The 18,127-nt window shown below is 49.2% G+C and overlaps 1 protein-coding gene across 1 annotated transcript in view; it reads left to right on the plus strand.

Annotated features, from left to right (window-relative positions):
• Window positions 1–17,367, plus strand: part of CD81 (CD81 molecule) — a 37,346-nt gene extending 19,979 nt beyond the window's left edge. Inside the window, exons 3-8 of the mRNA XM_075754935.1 lie at window positions 5,903–6,000; window positions 8,954–9,028; window positions 11,745–11,852; window positions 12,770–12,871; window positions 13,198–13,287; window positions 13,984–17,367. Coding sequence (XP_075611050.1) covers window positions 5,903–6,000; window positions 8,954–9,028; window positions 11,745–11,852; window positions 12,770–12,871; window positions 13,198–13,287; window positions 13,984–14,046 — 536 coding nt within the window. The 3' untranslated portion in view covers window positions 14,047–17,367. The remainder of the gene's footprint in view (window positions 1–5,902; window positions 6,001–8,953; window positions 9,029–11,744; window positions 11,853–12,769; window positions 12,872–13,197; window positions 13,288–13,983) is intronic.
• Window positions 17,368–18,127: the final 760 nt, after the last annotated feature.

An 18,127-nucleotide genomic window follows, 5' to 3' on the forward strand; every position in this document is an offset into this window, starting at 1 on the left:
CATGGTGTGGCATGGGAGTCCCCATCCCAGCATCGTCCCATGGTCCCACCCTTCCCTGCAGTAGGGCTGGTGACAAGCCCTGTGGTGTTCAGCATCTCCAGGCCAGGACCCATGGCAGGGTAGGCACTGCAGCCCGCCCTCCCTCAGCAACTTGAAAAACTCTTTGATGTGCAGAGTCTTCCCCTGGTCTGTTGGGAGGGTAAACACAAAAAATCTCTCTTCCCTCTACTCTCAGCCCCTTTTTAAAGCACATCCCATTGGGAGGGCAGGCATGGCTTGGAGAGCCACCCGAGCTTCCTGGGAAGCTTGATGTGGTGCTGGGGAGTTTAGGTTTTTGATGGGGTTTTTTTGTTGTTGTTTGATTTGGGGTTTGGTTTTTTTGGGTTTTTTTGTTTTTTGTCTTTTGGAAACATTGCCATGGTGACCTGAGGGAAGAAGCTGGCTGCCATTAGCTTAATGAGTTAAAGCTGCTGGAGAGGAGCGAAATGGGGGGAGAGGTAGGGCGCTGCCCGGGAATGCCCATGCCTGGAGCTGCACAGCATCTCTGATGGGGTTTGTGGGGCACAGAAAGAAGAGGGCTGGACTGTTCTCTGCTTGTTTTAGAGGGACTCTGCTGTGCTTGTTCCTCCTTTTATTTTGTTTTTTCGTTATTTCCTCTTTTTTTTTAAACTTTTTTTTTACTTGTTTTTTGACTTCTCAGCAGGGAAGAGGACATGGGTTTTACAACTCTACAGGCACCAGCTATAGCTGCTTTAATGCCAGAGCAAGTACTGACACTGAATCCTGCCTCTTTCTCCTCCATTCCCTGCTTCCCAGAACTGAGCATCCTGCTTCCTACCTGGCCCGGAGGCAAAGGGCCGTCCATGGGGGTATCAGCATGAGCTGGGAACTAAGCTGGCCTCTTGCTGCTTTTTTTCGTCCCCACCTAGCATCATCTAGAGAGAAGTGCTCAACAACTGTCCATCCCCTGGGTCTGATCTTCAGGGGCTTTCCATGTGGCTAAAGCTTTAGGAGGTCCCTGCAGCCCAAAGCTGCACGTGCCCTGGTTGTATTGGGGAAGGAGGGACAATGTTTGGTCCATTCCTGCTTCTTTTTCTGATGTATTACATCCTGATGCTCTTGAGTGAAGAGATCCTATCGTGGTTGCTGTGCTCCTGCTTTGAATTCAGACAGGACCCTCAATCTCTCTGTAATGAGGAGGTGAAACTAACACTGGTTGGCCCTCTTTCCTAAAGCTCTCTGTTTTAAGGCTCCATCTCAAAAGGAAAATAGAGGACTCCAGGCAATATTGACAGCACCTGTCCCTGCGAGTCCTCCTGTGACTTCCCCAGCTCCAAGATACAGGTCCTGTGGCTCATGGAGTGCTTTCGCGGTCCAGTAGGTACACGTGGCAGCTTTAGCAATCGTGCTTGCTGCTGCCTTATCTGAGAACTGTGCCGTAGGGTTAGAAATCACACTGTGACGTTGCTCAAGGACACGGAGGCACGTTGGTACCATGAACACCTAGAAATTATTTGCTCACGCTACCTGTTGCTGCAGCTCTGGCTGTTCCCAGGGTTATCTCCTGCCGCTGTTGGATGGAGCGGCATGACTGTAGGCACTGCGGTTTGCATTTTATACCTCTCTGATTTTATTTTTTTATGGCAAACAGCATTTCTTGTTTTAAAACCCCTGAGAAAGCTGCAGTACAAATGAGCTGGGAAGTGGCATGTGAAAGGCAGATGGAGCCTTGCTCATGCAGAATTGTGCCAGTTTGGGTGGAGCCCTGAAGGAGTGGATGCTGCTTCAGTGAAGAGTTTCCCACCCAGGACAGGCTAGCAGGAGTTAATCCCATCTCTTATGCTGAAGTGGTGAGGAGGCTTGGGCTGGGGGAAGTCTCCTCTGGCTTTAAGACGGATAACGCGCCATTCAGGATGGGGATGACAGGTGCCTCGCTCACAGGCGTGGAGCCCCAAACCGTGCTGGCCGTCATCCTTGCCATCTGCCAGGAGTGAAAGCTAAGATGTGTCAGGCTGTTTTCTGGGAAAAGGGCTTGGTCGTTCCCATCTGGGTTGTGATTGCCGTGAAAGAGCCTCCCAGCTGCCTGGCACCTAGTCTGGAGGCAGAGACCTCCCACGGGCCCCATCCCTTCAGGGGAAGGATGGGTGTGGGAAAATAAACACCACCCAAAGCATGTGGTTGGGCACTTTGGTTGCCTTTGCAGCCTTCAGCATGGCATCTCCATGGAGAAACACCGCTAGCATTCTTTGTACAAGACACTATTGTTGCATTAAATATCTTGTGCTCATTTTTAAATAAACTCCAGAGCAGAATGCCGCTCCGTTGCCTCCCAGGAGGCCGTAGTGCTCTGGCCCTCGGTAACAAAAGGCGACTCCATAACGGCCACTTGTTTGTGCCTGGGAATGAAGCTGGCCTTTATCCCAAGGGCCTTCCAGGGTTTTTGTGATTTTTTTTTTTTTTTTTTGTAGTTCAAGCCAGTCATTGCCACCCTCTCCCCTGCCTGGCTGTGCTTTCCTGCTGCTCCCACCCCACCGGTCACATCCACTGAGCTCTGGTCAGGAAACCGCATGCGGTGCACATGTTTTTTCCCTCCTTTACTTCTTGCTGTTTGCTTGCTTGCCAGCGGCACTGGCTTTGGTTAGCTGCCGAAGCATGAGCAGGTAGAGAAGTGGGAAGCCGGGACCTCGCTTGTCTGTCCAAGGTCTGCACAGCCTGTCTGGGGTGGGAGTTCAGCAGGTCAGGTTTGGTTTTGTTTTTTTGAAGCTGCACAAATCCCAGCAAGAAGCAAATACAGAGGCCTCCAGAAGACTTCTATAAAACAGCAAGTGTCTCTGTTCCCTCTTAGTTTCCTCCATCAGTTGAGGTTCTCGCTGGGCTTTTATCTCCTTGTTTTCAGAGCAAAACTTTCTTTCCTAGCCGCCAGTGGCTCTTACATTTTCCTGATGATCTCAATATAAGGAAGGCTTTTTTTTACAGTGAGAACAGTGATTCACTGGAACAAGCTCCACAGGGCTGTGGTAGAGTCCCCATCCCTGGAGATTTTCAAGATATAATTGGACAGGGTGCTAGATATTCTCTTCTAGGCCCTGTTTCTCACAAAAGGTTAGACCAGATCTTTTGAGGTCCCTTCCAGCTGCAATATGATTCTGTGAGCTGCTGGCTATATTTGTTCAGCCTGGAAATTGTCTTCAGTGTTTAATCTGAGAATTAAATCTTCTGACGATCTGTGGGAGTGACCTGGTCGTTGGAGTCCCTGCAGCATCATGCTGCTTGGTCTCCAGATGTGCTGCATCTGCTTGTTATCCATTTACCGAGGTGATTAGCATGAATGGTGACTTCTCAGACATTGAAATGACTTGCCCTCAACCCAGCTTTGTCTCCTCTCTGCTGACCTAACGTGAGAAAAAGCCAGAAGCTGCTGCAGACAGGGATGAGCAAAGTTGATTTTCCCAGCGGGACTTGCAATGAAGAAGCAAGATGTAAAGCTGTAAGATGTAAAAAACTGATGCAGTTTGGGTTGGAAACCTAAACCAGCAACATCACTGGTACCAGCTGGAGCGGTGAGGGCTGGTTCTTGGACATTAGCAGACTCTGGTGACTGTTTTTTGAGAGACCACTGCTGATGTGTTGTTCTTCTTAAAACAGCAGTTATGTAGGGTCCGAACATCTCCATCAGCCTCTCTGGAGCTTGGCAGGCATCCAGCAGCCAGCCTTCATTTTACAGGATGTGTTCCTGCCTTTCCGTCACCTCTAGCATCTTTGGGGCCCCTCTCCCCTGCACACACCCCAGCCTGCAGCTCACCAAACTGGCTGGCTGTCCGGCTGCCACTGCTGATCCCTCAGCCCTATGTCATCTCCAACTGTTGGGGCAAAATTACCTAATTCTACCTCAGGCAGGGCCACGAACTTTAACTGCTGGCCTGTCCTTTCCAAGAAACTCTACTGAGCGGTTTCTCCTGCTTGTTTTTCCCCTCCCTGTGCACCTTCAAGCAAGGAGGTGTCCCATCCCCTCGTAGGGGGCTTCAGCAACCCAACTGCCCTTTGGGTTTTTGCGGCCACGGGGTGCTGCTGAAGCCCTCTCAATATACATCAGGAAGTGCAACTCATGCTTTTTTTTTTTTTCTTCCCTCCTCCTGCTGGCAACCCTGCTGTGAGGATGTCGGTGTCACCAGCCATGGAGCCCGTCGAGTTTTGTGACGAGGGGCTTCCTGTGGGGTCAGCACGCTCCATTGTGCCGGCGCTTCCCCTGCAGCTGGCTTCCTCCCTCCCACGCCACCTAAATATAGCGGGAGGCATTGTGCGAGCACGGTGCCGGTGAGAAACGCCGTCCGGAGGGTCCCCGCGCCGGGGCTGCTGGGGCCGCGTTTCCGTCGCTGCCTCTCGCTGAGTTGGCCCTTGCGTTGTTTGGGTGCTGGTGGCTTCTGTTTTAAAGAGGGAAGAAGCTGGAGCTGAAGTTGACCCTTTCCCAAATTTGATGTATTTGTAAGGGGATTTTAAACAAGTTGAGACCGTTATTGCGTATCTGGTTTTTTTAGAGAACGGTTTACCTTGACTTGGCTCTGCTCTCAGCGCATACCCTTTAGACTTTGCACTTTAATTATCAGAAGATTGTTTAAAAGCTGCAAAGATAAGAAAAACCTTAAACATGACAAGCATGCACAAGCAGATTTAATCTTGAGCTCTCTTTACACTTTAGTGCTGTTCATAAAGGAGAGTTGACAGACTGATTAATAACTATAAAAACATTTTGACTCTGAGCAAAGGAAAACATTTAATTGAAGGGATGTGTCTCCTGAGCACTAGCAAGATTCACTGTATTGCTGTTACCACTGGGATGCCCCGTGTATGTGTGTTCTCATCCTGATTTCTTTTTCCTCTTTCTCAGTTAAAAATGGTGACTGCAGCTTGCCTCATTTGTAATTATTTCTTTGATTATTTTCTGCATGTGTCAAATTTCTTTTGAATGGAAGGTAGGATTCACTTACAAAGTAGTAGAACCACAATACTTGAGCGTATTAGTTAACCAAAAATGCACTAAATATACGGGATACACCAGGAGAAAGCTGTGGTTTTTCGGAAAGGGAAACTGAGCTCTAGCATTGGACTGAGTCATCACCATGGTCTCACCAATCTTACAGTTGGTGAGACGATGGTGATTACTAGCAGGAGCAGACCTAAGCCTTGAGTTAAGCTCTGTTTCCTGGATGAATAACTTTTCATTCCTGTGTTTCTGAGCCCCCCTAATGCCTAGTTTCCAAGCTTTGACACTAGTTATGGAGTAAGTTGACTGTGCAAATTTTAATAAGTTGGAGGTAAAAAATGTCGTCCTCTCTGTAGAAAAACCCTATAACAAACAAAAGCCAGAATATATTAAATGAGATGCTTAAGCAGTGCTTTTCCGTTAGTTTTGTGGCTCATCTGTCTTTGAAATGTTAGCCAGATAAATATTTTTATGATGTTTAATATAACTAAACCATATGCCGTATTGTTTATTTTAAAAGATATGCTAACTAATCATTTTCATCTCCTTTGCTTAAATATTTAAAACAGTATGTATGCCATGGGAACTCCCGTCCTGCGGCTTTGAGGACACCGTAAAGCCTTTGCCCTGCCTGCTACATTCTCTGCCTTTTACCGCTTGAGCTCTCTGATCTCATTTTGGGGGTGATGCGGGGTTTTTAAAGTTTTGGTGTTAGCAGCTTCAAACACTTTGAGATCTGACTTGCGTACGTCGTGTCATTCTACTGTGTCTGCAGCCACCTCTACTTGTATCTCCTAGGCCTTAATTATGCACATCGTAATTAGCTGCCATGGGGAGCCCGCATGTGCGGCCAGGTGCCACGATGCTGCCGTACAAAGCTCTGCAGTAACGTGCTTACCTCTCTCTCTCTTTCCCTTGCAGGAATCTACATCCTGATCGCGGTCGGAGCTGTCATGATGTTTGTGGGGTTCCTGGGATGCTACGGCGCTATTCAGGAGTCTCAGTGCCTTCTGGGAACGGTGAGAGGCACGAAGCTTTGGATGCTGCTTGGCACCGTGATGTCCCTGCCGGGCGGCACGCAGCCATGCCTCCCTCACTGGAGGCTTTTGCGGTGAATGGGGCCAGGAGGATGCATGAGCACGGAGGTGGGAACTAGCTGACCTGAGCAAGGCAGCACGGTTTGGCTGCGGGCATCTCTGCCCAGCCTGCTGGAGCGCCGGCTGAGCTGGCAGGCGTGCTGCAAGCTCCTGCTCCTGCCTGGATGCAGGACAGAGGCTGAAGCCAGCAGCGTAGCAGAAGAGGTGCGAACAGCAGGATTCTTGGAGATTCATTTTCTCTGTTAAATGTGAAATCCCCCCATGCTTTTACCCACCCTGTGATCTGGTTGTCTTACCAAGCACCCACTAAACCCTCTTTCTTTCTTGATGTCCCCTACAGCTTCCCCTTCCACTCTGTTTCAAGGCTGCCTGTGGCAATTCCAGTTCTTTTAAGGGATCATCTACTATTTTTATCTGTTTGGACAAGGAAACAGCAAAGATTTCCCACAATATCTTAGTGAGGACGTCTAGGTACATCCTGGAAAATCCATTACTGAAGTGCTACAGGCGTCCTTGATGTGAGGCAGCAGTTCAGGATTCTTGGCACGGGATGAGCTTAATTGTATAAACTGTAGCCACACCAAAAGCCTTTGCCTTGGGGGTAAGGGAAACCCATTTATTTAAAGCAAGTTCTCACATGTGGTTCAGCTTTAAACCTGATGCAAAAAAAAAAAGGGGGGGGGGGTAAAACTTAAAAAAAATTTAAAAAATTGGAGGGGCCTTGCAGCATTTGGCTTCATTGGGCTGGAAGATTCTTGGTGGTGGTGTAGTGACCCATGGGTGTGGATTCAGCTGGGATGGAGGGAAATGGAGCTGCTTTCCCTTGCTCCCGCAGATGCTGCTTGTTTCCCAAGAAGAAGGGGGTGCTTCTCACCAGCTTTTATAAAGCAGTTCTGCACATCAGTGCACGAGAGCTGCTGTAGGAGTTTGCAGGCATTATCACTGCTGCTGAGAATAGGAGGAGCCAGTGCACAAATCCAACAGGGGTTGTTGTAGCGAGGTCTGGCAGCTTTGGATTATTTTTTTTTTTTGTTAACGGAAGCGATTACAGAACGTGAATTACCCCTCACTCCCTCTTGAAGTTGGAAAGAGGATTAGAAGGGCAGATGGTACAAGGTACCTGAGGCCTGACAGGGAAACCAGCTGCTTTGGCTGAAATTAGCAGCTCTAACTGCTGTGCACTGCCCTTGTTTGCTCACACCTTGCCTTGCCAAGAGAAAGTTGGAGACACTTTGTGATGACACTTTCCGCAGGCCAAGGTTCCCGCCCGTGCTCCAAGGACATTTCCAGGCAGTGTCCTCAGGGTATTGCAGGGAAGCAGCCTCTCTCCCCTCGCCTGCAGCCAGCTGATGGTGTGACTATAGGCTTATTGCAAAAGGGGAAAGTACCAGGAAGCTGCACGCTATCAAAATCCTGTGCCAAAGGTGACACAGAAGCTGAGCAGGAAGACGCGAGGAAGGCAGGAGGGAGCCGCTCAGCATGGAGTGGGCTCTGCTCCCCGGGAAGGGGCTGGGGCGCATCTGACCACTCGACTGGGAACACCACTGTGTTCCCAGAACATCAAGCTGCATCTCTGGTGTTTTGCAGCCATCTTGCAGAACTGAGTCTGCAGGAAGTTGTACCTTCATGTCTGGGATAAACGAGCCATCCTTCGCTGGAGGGTAACCACTGCAAGTGTGAGCCCTAGTGCTTAACCAGAGAATTACAGTGGCATTGCGCCCGTGATTTAGGGTGATGTGATTCCTTGGGGGGATGTGGGACCCAGTCCCCCAAAGATGTTCCTGGAGAATCAGGTGATAGATAGGTGTTTAAATAGGAGTTGGTTGTTCAGGGACTGGACAAGGGTGTTGGAAGTCCTTTCCTCCTGTCAGGTCAATAGTCCTGTTTCCATTTTGCTGATAACCCTTTGCTCTTGCACGAGAGCCTGGTCATCATATCATTCTGGAAACTCCCGTTTCCTCTGTTGTTGAAGAAAATGTCCTGAATCTGTCTGGAACAGAGACTGCCTGGGAGCCAGGGGCTATTGTCCCACTCCATACCATGACTTTTGTCTTCCCCTGACTGCATTCACCTCTTTTACTTCTTTATGCCCATGGCAACTCTCCCAGTTTGGGGCTTTTCCCAGGAAGAAGTCACTGAGGGTGGTGGTGTCGGCAGAGGTAACGTTGGCCACGTATGGAGCGTCCCTGTCCGTGCCTTCTCACTTGACTCTGATGTATGAGCTTTATGGCTTCCCGTTCCCAGTCTAACAGTCTGACCATCATAACGCGTTCCTGGGATCTGAACAAAAAGATGGAGGGAGGCTTTGTGGGGGTAGCAGGGGGAATGCTGGAATTGCATGAACAGGGTGGGACTGTGGGAAAACATCAGTGTTGGTATTTATGCAAAAAACTGCAGTAGTCTTGCAGGGCTGTGGATGCCAAGAGAGCTGGCCATAAATCACACCCTGACACCCCGCAGCTCCTCAGCAGCTGAAATGTGCTTTTAACCCTGCCCTGGCAATTCCCATCCTCGGAGCATCTGTGGCAGAGCAAGAAGCTTGTCTGGATGGTCCTGCAGGTGCCTGAAGAGGAACAATGTGTCTCGTGGTGCACAGGGCATCCTCCTCCCTGCCAGTCCCTGTGTGGGAAAGGCTCTGCTGATCCCCGCTTAGCAGTCCCAGTGGGAAGTCTGGACATGAGGTGGCATCCGATGAGTTATAGGAGAATGTGTTTGGGCTAAGCATGCGTAAAAGAGATAAAATGGTTTGAAGTCAACACCTTGCTCTGCTCTCCTCAGTCAGCAGCAGTGCTGCTCCACACCTCTACCCACCTAATTGCTGCTTTTGCTTGTAGCCAGATACGTTAAGCATCCCTCTCTTGATTTGTCTTTGCAGTTTTTCACTTGCCTGGTGATCCTGTTTGCCTGTGAAGTCGCAGCTGGAATTTGGGGATTTGTCAACAAAGACCAAGTAAGATGACTCCGAAACTTGTGTTTGTGGTACCGGGTGGCTGGGGCAGAACCGCAGCAGATCCCAGCATGAGCTGTTTTGCTCGTAAGCCGCTCCCAGACTGAGTCACGGGGGCTTGGATTAGCGGTGTGATCCGGGCAGGTCGCCTAACTCCTCATGGGCCTGGCTGATGAACTTTAAATGGGAGCATTTGATGGTAGTAGCTGCCCCTTACGGTATATAGTGCAATGTCTGGAATAAAAATAGCCCTGTCTCGCTTGGGTCTCCTCCTTGCTGCCACTCTGTCAGTTGCAGTGTGAGTTGATTCATGGATGAAGTCATGAAGGGAAGCCATCTGCACATCCTGGGTGCTAAAGAGCAAAGAACAAACCCAGCTGCATGGCCCCGAAGGGAGGCAATGCTGTCCAGGGAGAGCCTGCGTTAATGGGGTCGCTTGACGCTTCCTGCTCTTTGCCGGTATCATATAACCCGCTTGGGGCTGTTCATCTGCCCGGGCTGAGCTTGCTGCTGATCAATACGCGGTGCACGCATGAGAGGTAGAAGTCATGTGTCTGTCCCAGGCACCTGCTAGGGACTCCTCGGATGAGGTCCTCTGGCTGGAGGAGGTTAGATAAAGGGTAGGACTGAAAATTGCAGCTTTTTCACCCTTCCCTTTCTGCTCACCTTCACTATGGTCACGTGTGCTCTCACACATGCAGAGTTTGGTCTGAAAGAGCAAAACTATGAATGCATGGCAAACATGGCCATGTTGCAGCAAGTAGCAGGCTGGGCATTGAGGGTTTGGAGGAGAAGGGGACAGCTTGTGCTCGAAGCCAAGGTTAGACTCTCTGGCTGAGTAGGAAATGTGTTTACTAAGAGACATAAGCCAGCTGTGTAAGTAAGTGGTGGCCTGCTCAGCTTTCACATGCATGTAGGCCACAGATGACCAGCTCGGCTGTGAATGGGAGCACGCTTGTAGTCATTCATCGGACAGAGCATGACTTCACCGGAATAAACTCTTCCGTGGCTAAACATATTATTATGCAGGCAGGGTGCTGTTCCCTAGAAACTTTGGCAAGCTAATTAACCTTTGCAGAGGGGCTGTGCCTCCTGCAGATGTTAGTTCGTGAATCCCGAAAAGTCCAACATGTGCGACTGAACCAACACCAAAAAAAGTGAAGCCTAAGTAAGGAGGGACCCCATGGCTGTCGCTTTCCATGGACTTGGCCATCAGAGCATAAAGCATAAAGTTTCGGATTTGCAGCTCTTGCAATACAAGAGCAATGACCTCAGCCACTTGAAATTAATTTTGCAGTTTAAAATGAACGGTGGCAGCCTGTTGGCCTCGGCTGCTTTTGCAGCCTTGGTGATGAATGGGTTGTTTGGAAGTCCCCGCTCCTGAGGCAGGTGGCTTGCTTCTCCTCGCCTCAGTCAGGGGTATCTTGGGAGGGAAGCGCTGAGTGATCCCAGCTGCCGAGAGCTGCTCCCAGTGGGGATTCTGTTCCTCCTGGGTTTGCAGCCCCTTGAGGGGACACTCATCTCCTGTCATGTAGGCACAGGATGCTCTTCCATGAAGCTGGAGGCAGTCTCTCCCTCAGCCTGCTGCCTTGGAGATGCTTTAGATGCAGGATGGGGACGCAAGAAGTAGGATTATTATTTTATCTTTTTTTCCATGTACCAGATTCAAATGGTTTGATCGGAGAACCTCGCCCTCCAAAGCAAACTTTTTTCAGCAGTGACAGAGAAATGCTGGGATAACTGATGGAAATAATGCTGCTTCTTGCTGCAGTTTCTTTTTTCATGTGCTAATCCAGCCTGCACTGCCAAGAGCAGATGCTCTAGAAAGCATTTTCGCTGTCATACTTGCTTGTATTTTTTTTCTTTTGCTTCTCTTGCACGTGCTCCTTTCATCTGTCTCTCCCAAATTATTGGAGAGTGTTAGAGGAGAAACCACAAGGCCAGTTTCCCTGAAAACGAGGGGGTGTTTTTGTGTTCTGGAGCAGACCCCCATGGGTGGCTGCACTTTAGCAGCCCAGGTGGTAGGGCTAGAGTAGGGATGAGACTTCTCGTATAACCATTTACAGGACTGGGGTGCCCAGCTCCACATAGGGACCCAGCGAGAGTTTGACATCCATCTAAAATCACTTAAGCTTCTTGGCCAAATGAGACACCGTGTAATCTCTCCCAAATTCCCGCTATCCCCTCCGAGCCAGACAGTAAGCTGCAGTGCCTGTACCTACAGATGGCCTTGCTTGCCAGCCCCACCTCCTCCTGACTTGGGCAGCGTGTCCTGCCTCTGCAGCTTTGGCGGGAAGCGTGTTGCCTGCTGGCTTTGTCTCTACATGGCAGGTGGTTCAGAACAAGCAGTTTCTGCATCCCTGAGTGCAACAGCAAATCTCAGATCTTGTGGTTCACCTTCCAGGCCTTGGCTGTCTTTGCCTGCTAGAGAGAGCTTGTGGGGCGGTTGGATAGTATTGGCTGGAATGGACTGGCTGGTGGATGAGGTTCTTAGTATTTGCTGCTCTTAACACACTACAGCTGGAGGGACTTGAGCCCAATGAAAGACAGGCCTTTTTTCATGCACCTGTGCAAATAATTGGGATCCAAATCTATTTAAATACTGCTTATCTACCTGTGAGTGTCATTAGAGGGAACCTGTCCCCTTCAGGCACATCTGCTGGGTGGGTTTCCTCCTTCTCCTCTGGCTGAAAGGGAGTTTTTCCTCTGTCTTTCCTAGATAGCCAAAGATGTGAAGCAGTTCTACGATCAAGCGTTTCAACAAGCGCTCATGGCAGAACCGGAGATGAACAATGGGAAAGCTGTAGTGAAGACCTTTCATGAAACGGTAAGACATCGGCAGTCTTGCTGCACTCTCTGTGTAGGCTACATGCAGTTGGCCAAAGCCACCGGTGATGGGTAGGATCCTGCGTGCTGCGAATTGCACCCGCTTAACTTCTGCATGCGGTTTGTCAGTGGGTAAGTGGTGAGGAGCGACTGTTGCCGTGCATAAACTGCTCCTCCCTGCCAAGGCAGAGGAAATAATTTGAACTACAAGTCCTCGGGCAGGGAATGAAGGCAACATTGGAATTTTTTTTTTTTGATGCGTAGGAGTGAACTGGATCAAATGTATTCTCAGCACTGGGACTTTGCTGCCTGCTTTCCAAGGTCTATGTAGAAATCTCCTCTCCATAGGACTTTCTTGCAGCCAGAGGAAACGAGAATGTGGGAGAAAGGAGAATTAAAAACGGGGGTCAGGAAAATGAATGGGAAAAGCAGCGTCTAAAGCAGATGATGCTACATGCAGGTCTTAGCCTGTCAAGTTTGCTGTTCTTATATGTCAAGAAACAGAGTTGTGCCCTCTTCAATATTCTGTCCTTCATGCTGTGCTGGGAAGTCTGGCCCAAGCTCTAATTAAGTTGCTTTTCATTTACCTCAGCACCCCTGATTAAGTAAAATTCAATGGAAGAAAAATGTTGCTCTGAGGAACCAATCCCAATACTTCCTCTGCTCAACAGGAAACAAAATCTCTGGATACCAATGCCAGACCTGTCTGGGATTATTGTAGGGAAGAAGCTGCATTGCATGGAAAGAAAAAAAATGTAATTTGGAGTGTTATTCCCTCTCCCTTGTTTCCCCCTCCAAGATACCTTCTCAGTATTGGGTGGCTTCAGGGATGTTTAATGGTGGGGAGAGCATTGCATTAGTGTTTGCTGTCTGCTAATGCTGGTGTTTTGGTTTGGGTTTTTTCCACTTTCCATGTAGCTGGACTGCTGTGGTCCTGATCATGCAATAGGAGTTATCACTCCCCTGTGGAGAGACGACCTCTGCCCAAAGAAGGACTCCATCCTGAAAACCATTGTTGAGGTAGGCACGGCTGCTCTTCACTCACTGTGGCTCCTGCAAGGAAACGCTGGCTGCCAGGGAAATTTGGGGATTAGCTGGGAATCAGATAAAGGGTAGAGATTTCATTTATTTGGGGATGGTGCAGAGGGATACCAGAGGTTCCTGTCAGTTCTTCCATTGCTGTTCCTGCTTGAGGGGGCTGGCAGGCACGGAGGGGTGAAGTCTGGTGGGAAGTCCTAGAGCCAGGAACACGAGTGGGACCAGGATGAAGCAGACCTGCTTTTCTGGGTGCCGGGGACAGGTGAGGGGAAAGCAGGCTCTCTGACCGGCATGCTTCTCTGCTTCAGACCACGAACTGCCACAAAAAAATTGACGAGTTGTTCTCCGGGAAACTGTACCTGATCGGCATTGCTGCCATCGTGGTCGCCGTGATCATGGTAAGTGTGACTGCGCAGTGTCCTGCTTTTGTGGGATGAGAAAAGCCACCTTGGGGTGCCCCTGTCCTGTTCCATCTGGGCTGGATCCATCCCTTTCCTCCAGACACCCCTGCGGCTCAGCGTGCGGCACCAGCCCTCTGCACCCCAGCTGCTCTGGGATGTTGCAAGACCGATGGCTTCATTGTCCCTCTGGGGGGTCAGGACGTTAGGGCAGGTGCCTGGCAAGTGTGGTAGAACAGGAGCACCTGCAACCCCATCCAGGACAGAGGACTGTCGAGCCTCCTCACTGCCTCCAAAACTGCTTGTTTCTCAGGCCGCTGTGTTTTGTCACTGGGGTCTGCAGTGGGAAAGGATTTGCTTTCTCTGCCCAGTGGGTTTGCTCCCCGGTGAGCGGTGGGTGGCGTGGGCTGGTAACCCAGCGCCTGCGCAAAGGCTAGGCTGTAATGCAAGAGGGATCTCAAAGCATTTGCTGCGTAGCTGGCAGCCTTGCAACATAGCACCACCGCTGCCAGCTAGAGAGGGGAGAACATCATCTTATCTCGAATTGGCCGACTCCTAACAAAACCAGCAGTGGAGACAGAGCATCTCAGCCCTTATCTCTGGCACGAGAGCGTGTACACAGTGGGGGACCTCGGGACGGGGAGCTCCCAGGTCGTATGGGTTGGCGCCTCACTGGTGCCCCGTGTCTCCCGACAGATCTTCGAAATGATCCTGAGCATGGTGCTGTGCTGTGGCATAAGGAACAGCTCCGTCTACTGAGCCGTGAGAGCCGGGGAGGGGAAGGGGGGAGCAGGGCGGACGGCGCTAGAGAGGACCCCAAGTGCCACCAAGCGACCGGGAGACATTTCAACAAAAGACAAAGAAAACTATGTATATAAATACTTCCAATATTACCATACAGTACTTACCATTTTTATTTTGAAGTACTTTTTTTTTTTTTTAATAAATAAAACTTTCCCATATCCTTGTGGCTGAGTTAGTTACACATCAGTTTTGTGTGATGGGGAAAGCTGCTGTCGCAGGAGATCAAGTCCTTCCTCCCCCTTCCCCACCCCCCATAACTCAGAAGTAACGTTGGTGGAAGATGTACAGAGGAGAAGGCTGAAGCCTGTTAGCAGAAAACTTTGCCTTGGTTTTTACTCTCTTTTTCAACACCGACTTTTTTTATATACGTAATTGGATGCTGAAGCAGGGTTTAGCGTTTTCGTTCATTTGTCCTCATCTTTTCCTACCATCACCCCAACTCCCTGGCATTTCCAAGCTGTCTGTAGGGAACCCTGGCTGATTGCCCGAAGCCTGGGAGAGAGGAGAGGAAACAGCCCCCGTCACCTGGGTGCGATGTGTCCCGGGGGAGACGCCGGCGTGTTGTTCCTCTCTGACCTGTTTGCAGCGCTAGATCAATCCTTAATAGAAGTCATGCTTAAATTTTTTTATTCTCTGAAGAGTGGGGATTTTTTTGTCTCTTTGTGGTTGGGGTTTTTTTTTTTCCTTGGGGCTATGACTTTATAAATTGACTCATTTCCATTGATTCGTTACATTAAAGGATCAGTGTCTGGGGGTGAATTTAGTCCCAGTTTTTCAAATATAACAAACTGAAAGTTAAGCAAATTTTTTAACCTCCTTCAATGTTTCTTTATAGACGTATGTTTTTGGGAGAGTCTTGTTCTGTACTAAGTTTCCACTGTTAAGCTAATGTTTGCATACAAATGACATTGGAAAAAAGAAGAAAAATTTTTTTAAAAAGTTCTTAATCTTAGAAATCCTGCATTTATGTATTGCAGGATGCCGCTTGGGGGTTCCCAGCCATATGCATACGTGTTTAAAAATTTCATCTTTGCATTGCTCTCAATGAAATCTTTCTTATAGCATATTGTCGCACACTGTAACATTGCTGGGAAATTGTCATAACCTGATTTTGTAAAAAAAAGAAAAAAAAAAAGAAAAAAAGAAAAAGTTTATTTTCAAGACCTTACATTTCCAGTTACGTCAACGGCAGGAGATCAGCTTATCAAAGCAAGGGAATTCAAGATTTTAGATTGCACCAGTTGAAACACTTTCTTGTGACCTGGTAAGATTTGATTGCCAATTCGATGTATGTGGCTTCCATTGCATGCCACTTTGTTACCGTGTAGATAGAGGGAGAGAGTGACCCAGGAGCTATGTAATAAAATCAGAATGTCTCTAAAAAGATGATCTATATGTATAGTTCTATAGATATATATTTTTAAGCAAAGCCTTTTCCTTAGCCGTACGGGCACTTGAGCTGGAAACGGTAGTATCTCTCAGCTCTTTGCCACCTTGAAGTAGGTAAGGGGAGGAGTTGAAACTAGTGATCACCTTCCCCATTTCAGGAATTATTTCCGTTTCTGAAAGTATTTTGCTCTCCCCCTTCATTGGAACAAAGAGCTCCAGATTGGATAGAGAGGGAGACCTGCAATCATTTTAAACTGTACCTTGTCCACTGCATGGGATAGGAAATTCCTGCACTGGGGCAAACTGATCCATTCAGAGGCTTTTCTCCCCTTCCACTCCCCCCTTTCCTCTTCCTGCCTTTTAGTATATAGGGCCTTTAAAAAGTATATAGGTAAATATATATATATATATATCAAGTTGTGCTGGGTAAGAGGACGAAGTGCTTCAACAGAACTTCAGTTTGAGGGGTTGGACAAGAAAAGATTCAGCCTTAGAAATAGCCTTAAAGCAACACTGCCCTGAATGTCCACGTTGTGCACATCAAGAATGAGATGGAGTTTTGCAGTAGGTAAACCCTTCCCCTGCTCCCCAGCGTAGCTCCTTCAGGTCATCTACTCTGTTATGTGGCTATATGTATATGCATCAACCAAGCATGTGTGTTTACATATACGTGCATCGGGATTGTTAGCATACAGAATGGATGTGTAACTTGCCGCCTTTTTTGTTGACTGTTGATAAATGTGTATAAATATGCCATTAAGCATTTCAGTTCTGTTTTCTTTCCTTATACTGTATTTTTGATATTGTTCAGTATTCAGTTGATGCTGTGTATGTAGCTGGAGCTCTGTTTGAAGACGGACTGGGTCTCAGTGCAGGTCAGATGTGTCTTTGGACATTGTAGCTTTAGGGGTCTGGGTTGTCCCAGGCAGGAGCAATTGGGAGACAGTGGTACTCGGAGAGGGAGTCCGACAGCGGTGGGAGGAAGAAGAGCAGGATCTTTGCTCAGACCATGTGCCGCACAGGCTGCGATTTGCTCTCTGGCTCATTTCAGAGGTGGCTTGTCACTGTGGCGAGCTCCGGCTGACTACCTCCTGTCCCTGTGGCTGCTGTGGGAAAGGTGCTGCGGGAGAGGAGCAGCCAGGGGCTGGAAGGTCGTGGGAGGGGGCAGAAGAAGTTTTGCAGGGAGAGGGTAATGTTTACTTTAGTTACTAACCGAGAGTCCCCATGTTCAATGGCCACAGCAGGAGGGGTCAGCCCTGGGAGAAGAGCGACAGAGAGGAACCATCATGCTTAAGAATGATGAAGCAGCTGAGAAACCCTCATGGAAAAAAACCACTCACTTAGGTCTCCTCTAGTCCAGCCTCCTGTGAAGCTGGACCTGAGTTAAAACAAACTAGAGGGGGAGCTGTGAAAGGCTGAGGGGACTCACCCTGTTGCAAGACCGGGCTCTTCTGCCCGTTGGTTGATCCCAAAGCTGGCTGAGGTGAAGGGGAAAAACGCACTAGGTAGGACCCCTGCCCTGTCTCAGACCCTCTCCTGCATACCTGCATGTTTGTGCAACATGGGCCTGTCCTGCTCCCTCCACACTCCCAAAAAACAAGCTAAGGATGAAATTGTGGGCTGTAGATACAAATCCCTCCCTCTCCAGGGAAGCATCCTCCTGGAGCTCCTGACAACTGAGAAAATGGCTGTGAGCTGAGGTGGGAACGCGGAGAGGGGGAGGCTGGTGGGGAAGAGGAGAGTCATCTGTACAGGTCTAAATTCAAAGACTGCATCAAAAGGTCAAACAGAGCTGCTGACAGCTTAACTGAATGCTTGGGATTGTTTCATACTGTGGAGCATGCCACAAAGCAGTGTGTTTAACTTCTTTCTGCCTTTTTTTTTTTTTTAAAGAAATGAAACAAAAAATGAATTTAATAAACATTTCTCATAGTGTGCATAGTGTGATGAACCGCTGCCATTTTACAACCAGTTAACCTTAACACCAGGATGCTTTGTGAACCAGGCTTCAACAGCATGGGGGTTTCCAGCTTCTGGGAGGGGGGACTGCAGGCAGGCTGGGGATGCATCCGGAATGGTGCTGAGGGAAGGCAAAAAGGTTGCTCACCAGCAGCAGTGGCTGCTGCATTTGTGTTCCCCCCTCTCCCACCAAGGGAAGGGAGGGCATAGCTGCGGGGGATTGCAAAATAAGGGGGTTGCGGTGGCAGTACCGCGCACACTCAAGGGGCTTCTCCTGAAGTGACTGAAAATGGCCCAAAATGCCCTCTGCTGCCATCCAGCTGGGGACTGGTCTGATTTTTGTGGATGGTCTGGTAATGCCACTGCTGCTGCTACTGCCTGCCCCTCCGCACCATCGGGGAGAGCCCGGCTGAGCACGAGGGGGGAGGCCAGCGCTGTGATCCCCGACTGCCTACCCTTCTCTACCCTTTCTTGGACATCTCACTGTGTTTGAAGCACGGATGTCCTGCGGTGGCCACCAGCCATCGCCTGTGCCGGTACGGAGAGGGAGGGAATGCCGGGCAAGGGAGAGTGATGTTCAGCTCCTGCAAAGAAAGACCAGCCCTGCTCTCAGCAGCTGTGCCCGTGCTACGAGATCGTGCCCATCTGTTGTTCTGTCACTTGTTTACCTGAATGTTAACGGAGTCAG

This window comes from Balearica regulorum, chromosome 5 (genome assembly GCF_011004875.1).
Source record: "Balearica regulorum gibbericeps isolate bBalReg1 chromosome 5, bBalReg1.pri, whole genome shotgun sequence".
NCBI classification, from domain to species: Eukaryota; Metazoa; Chordata; class Aves; order Gruiformes; family Gruidae; genus Balearica; species Balearica regulorum.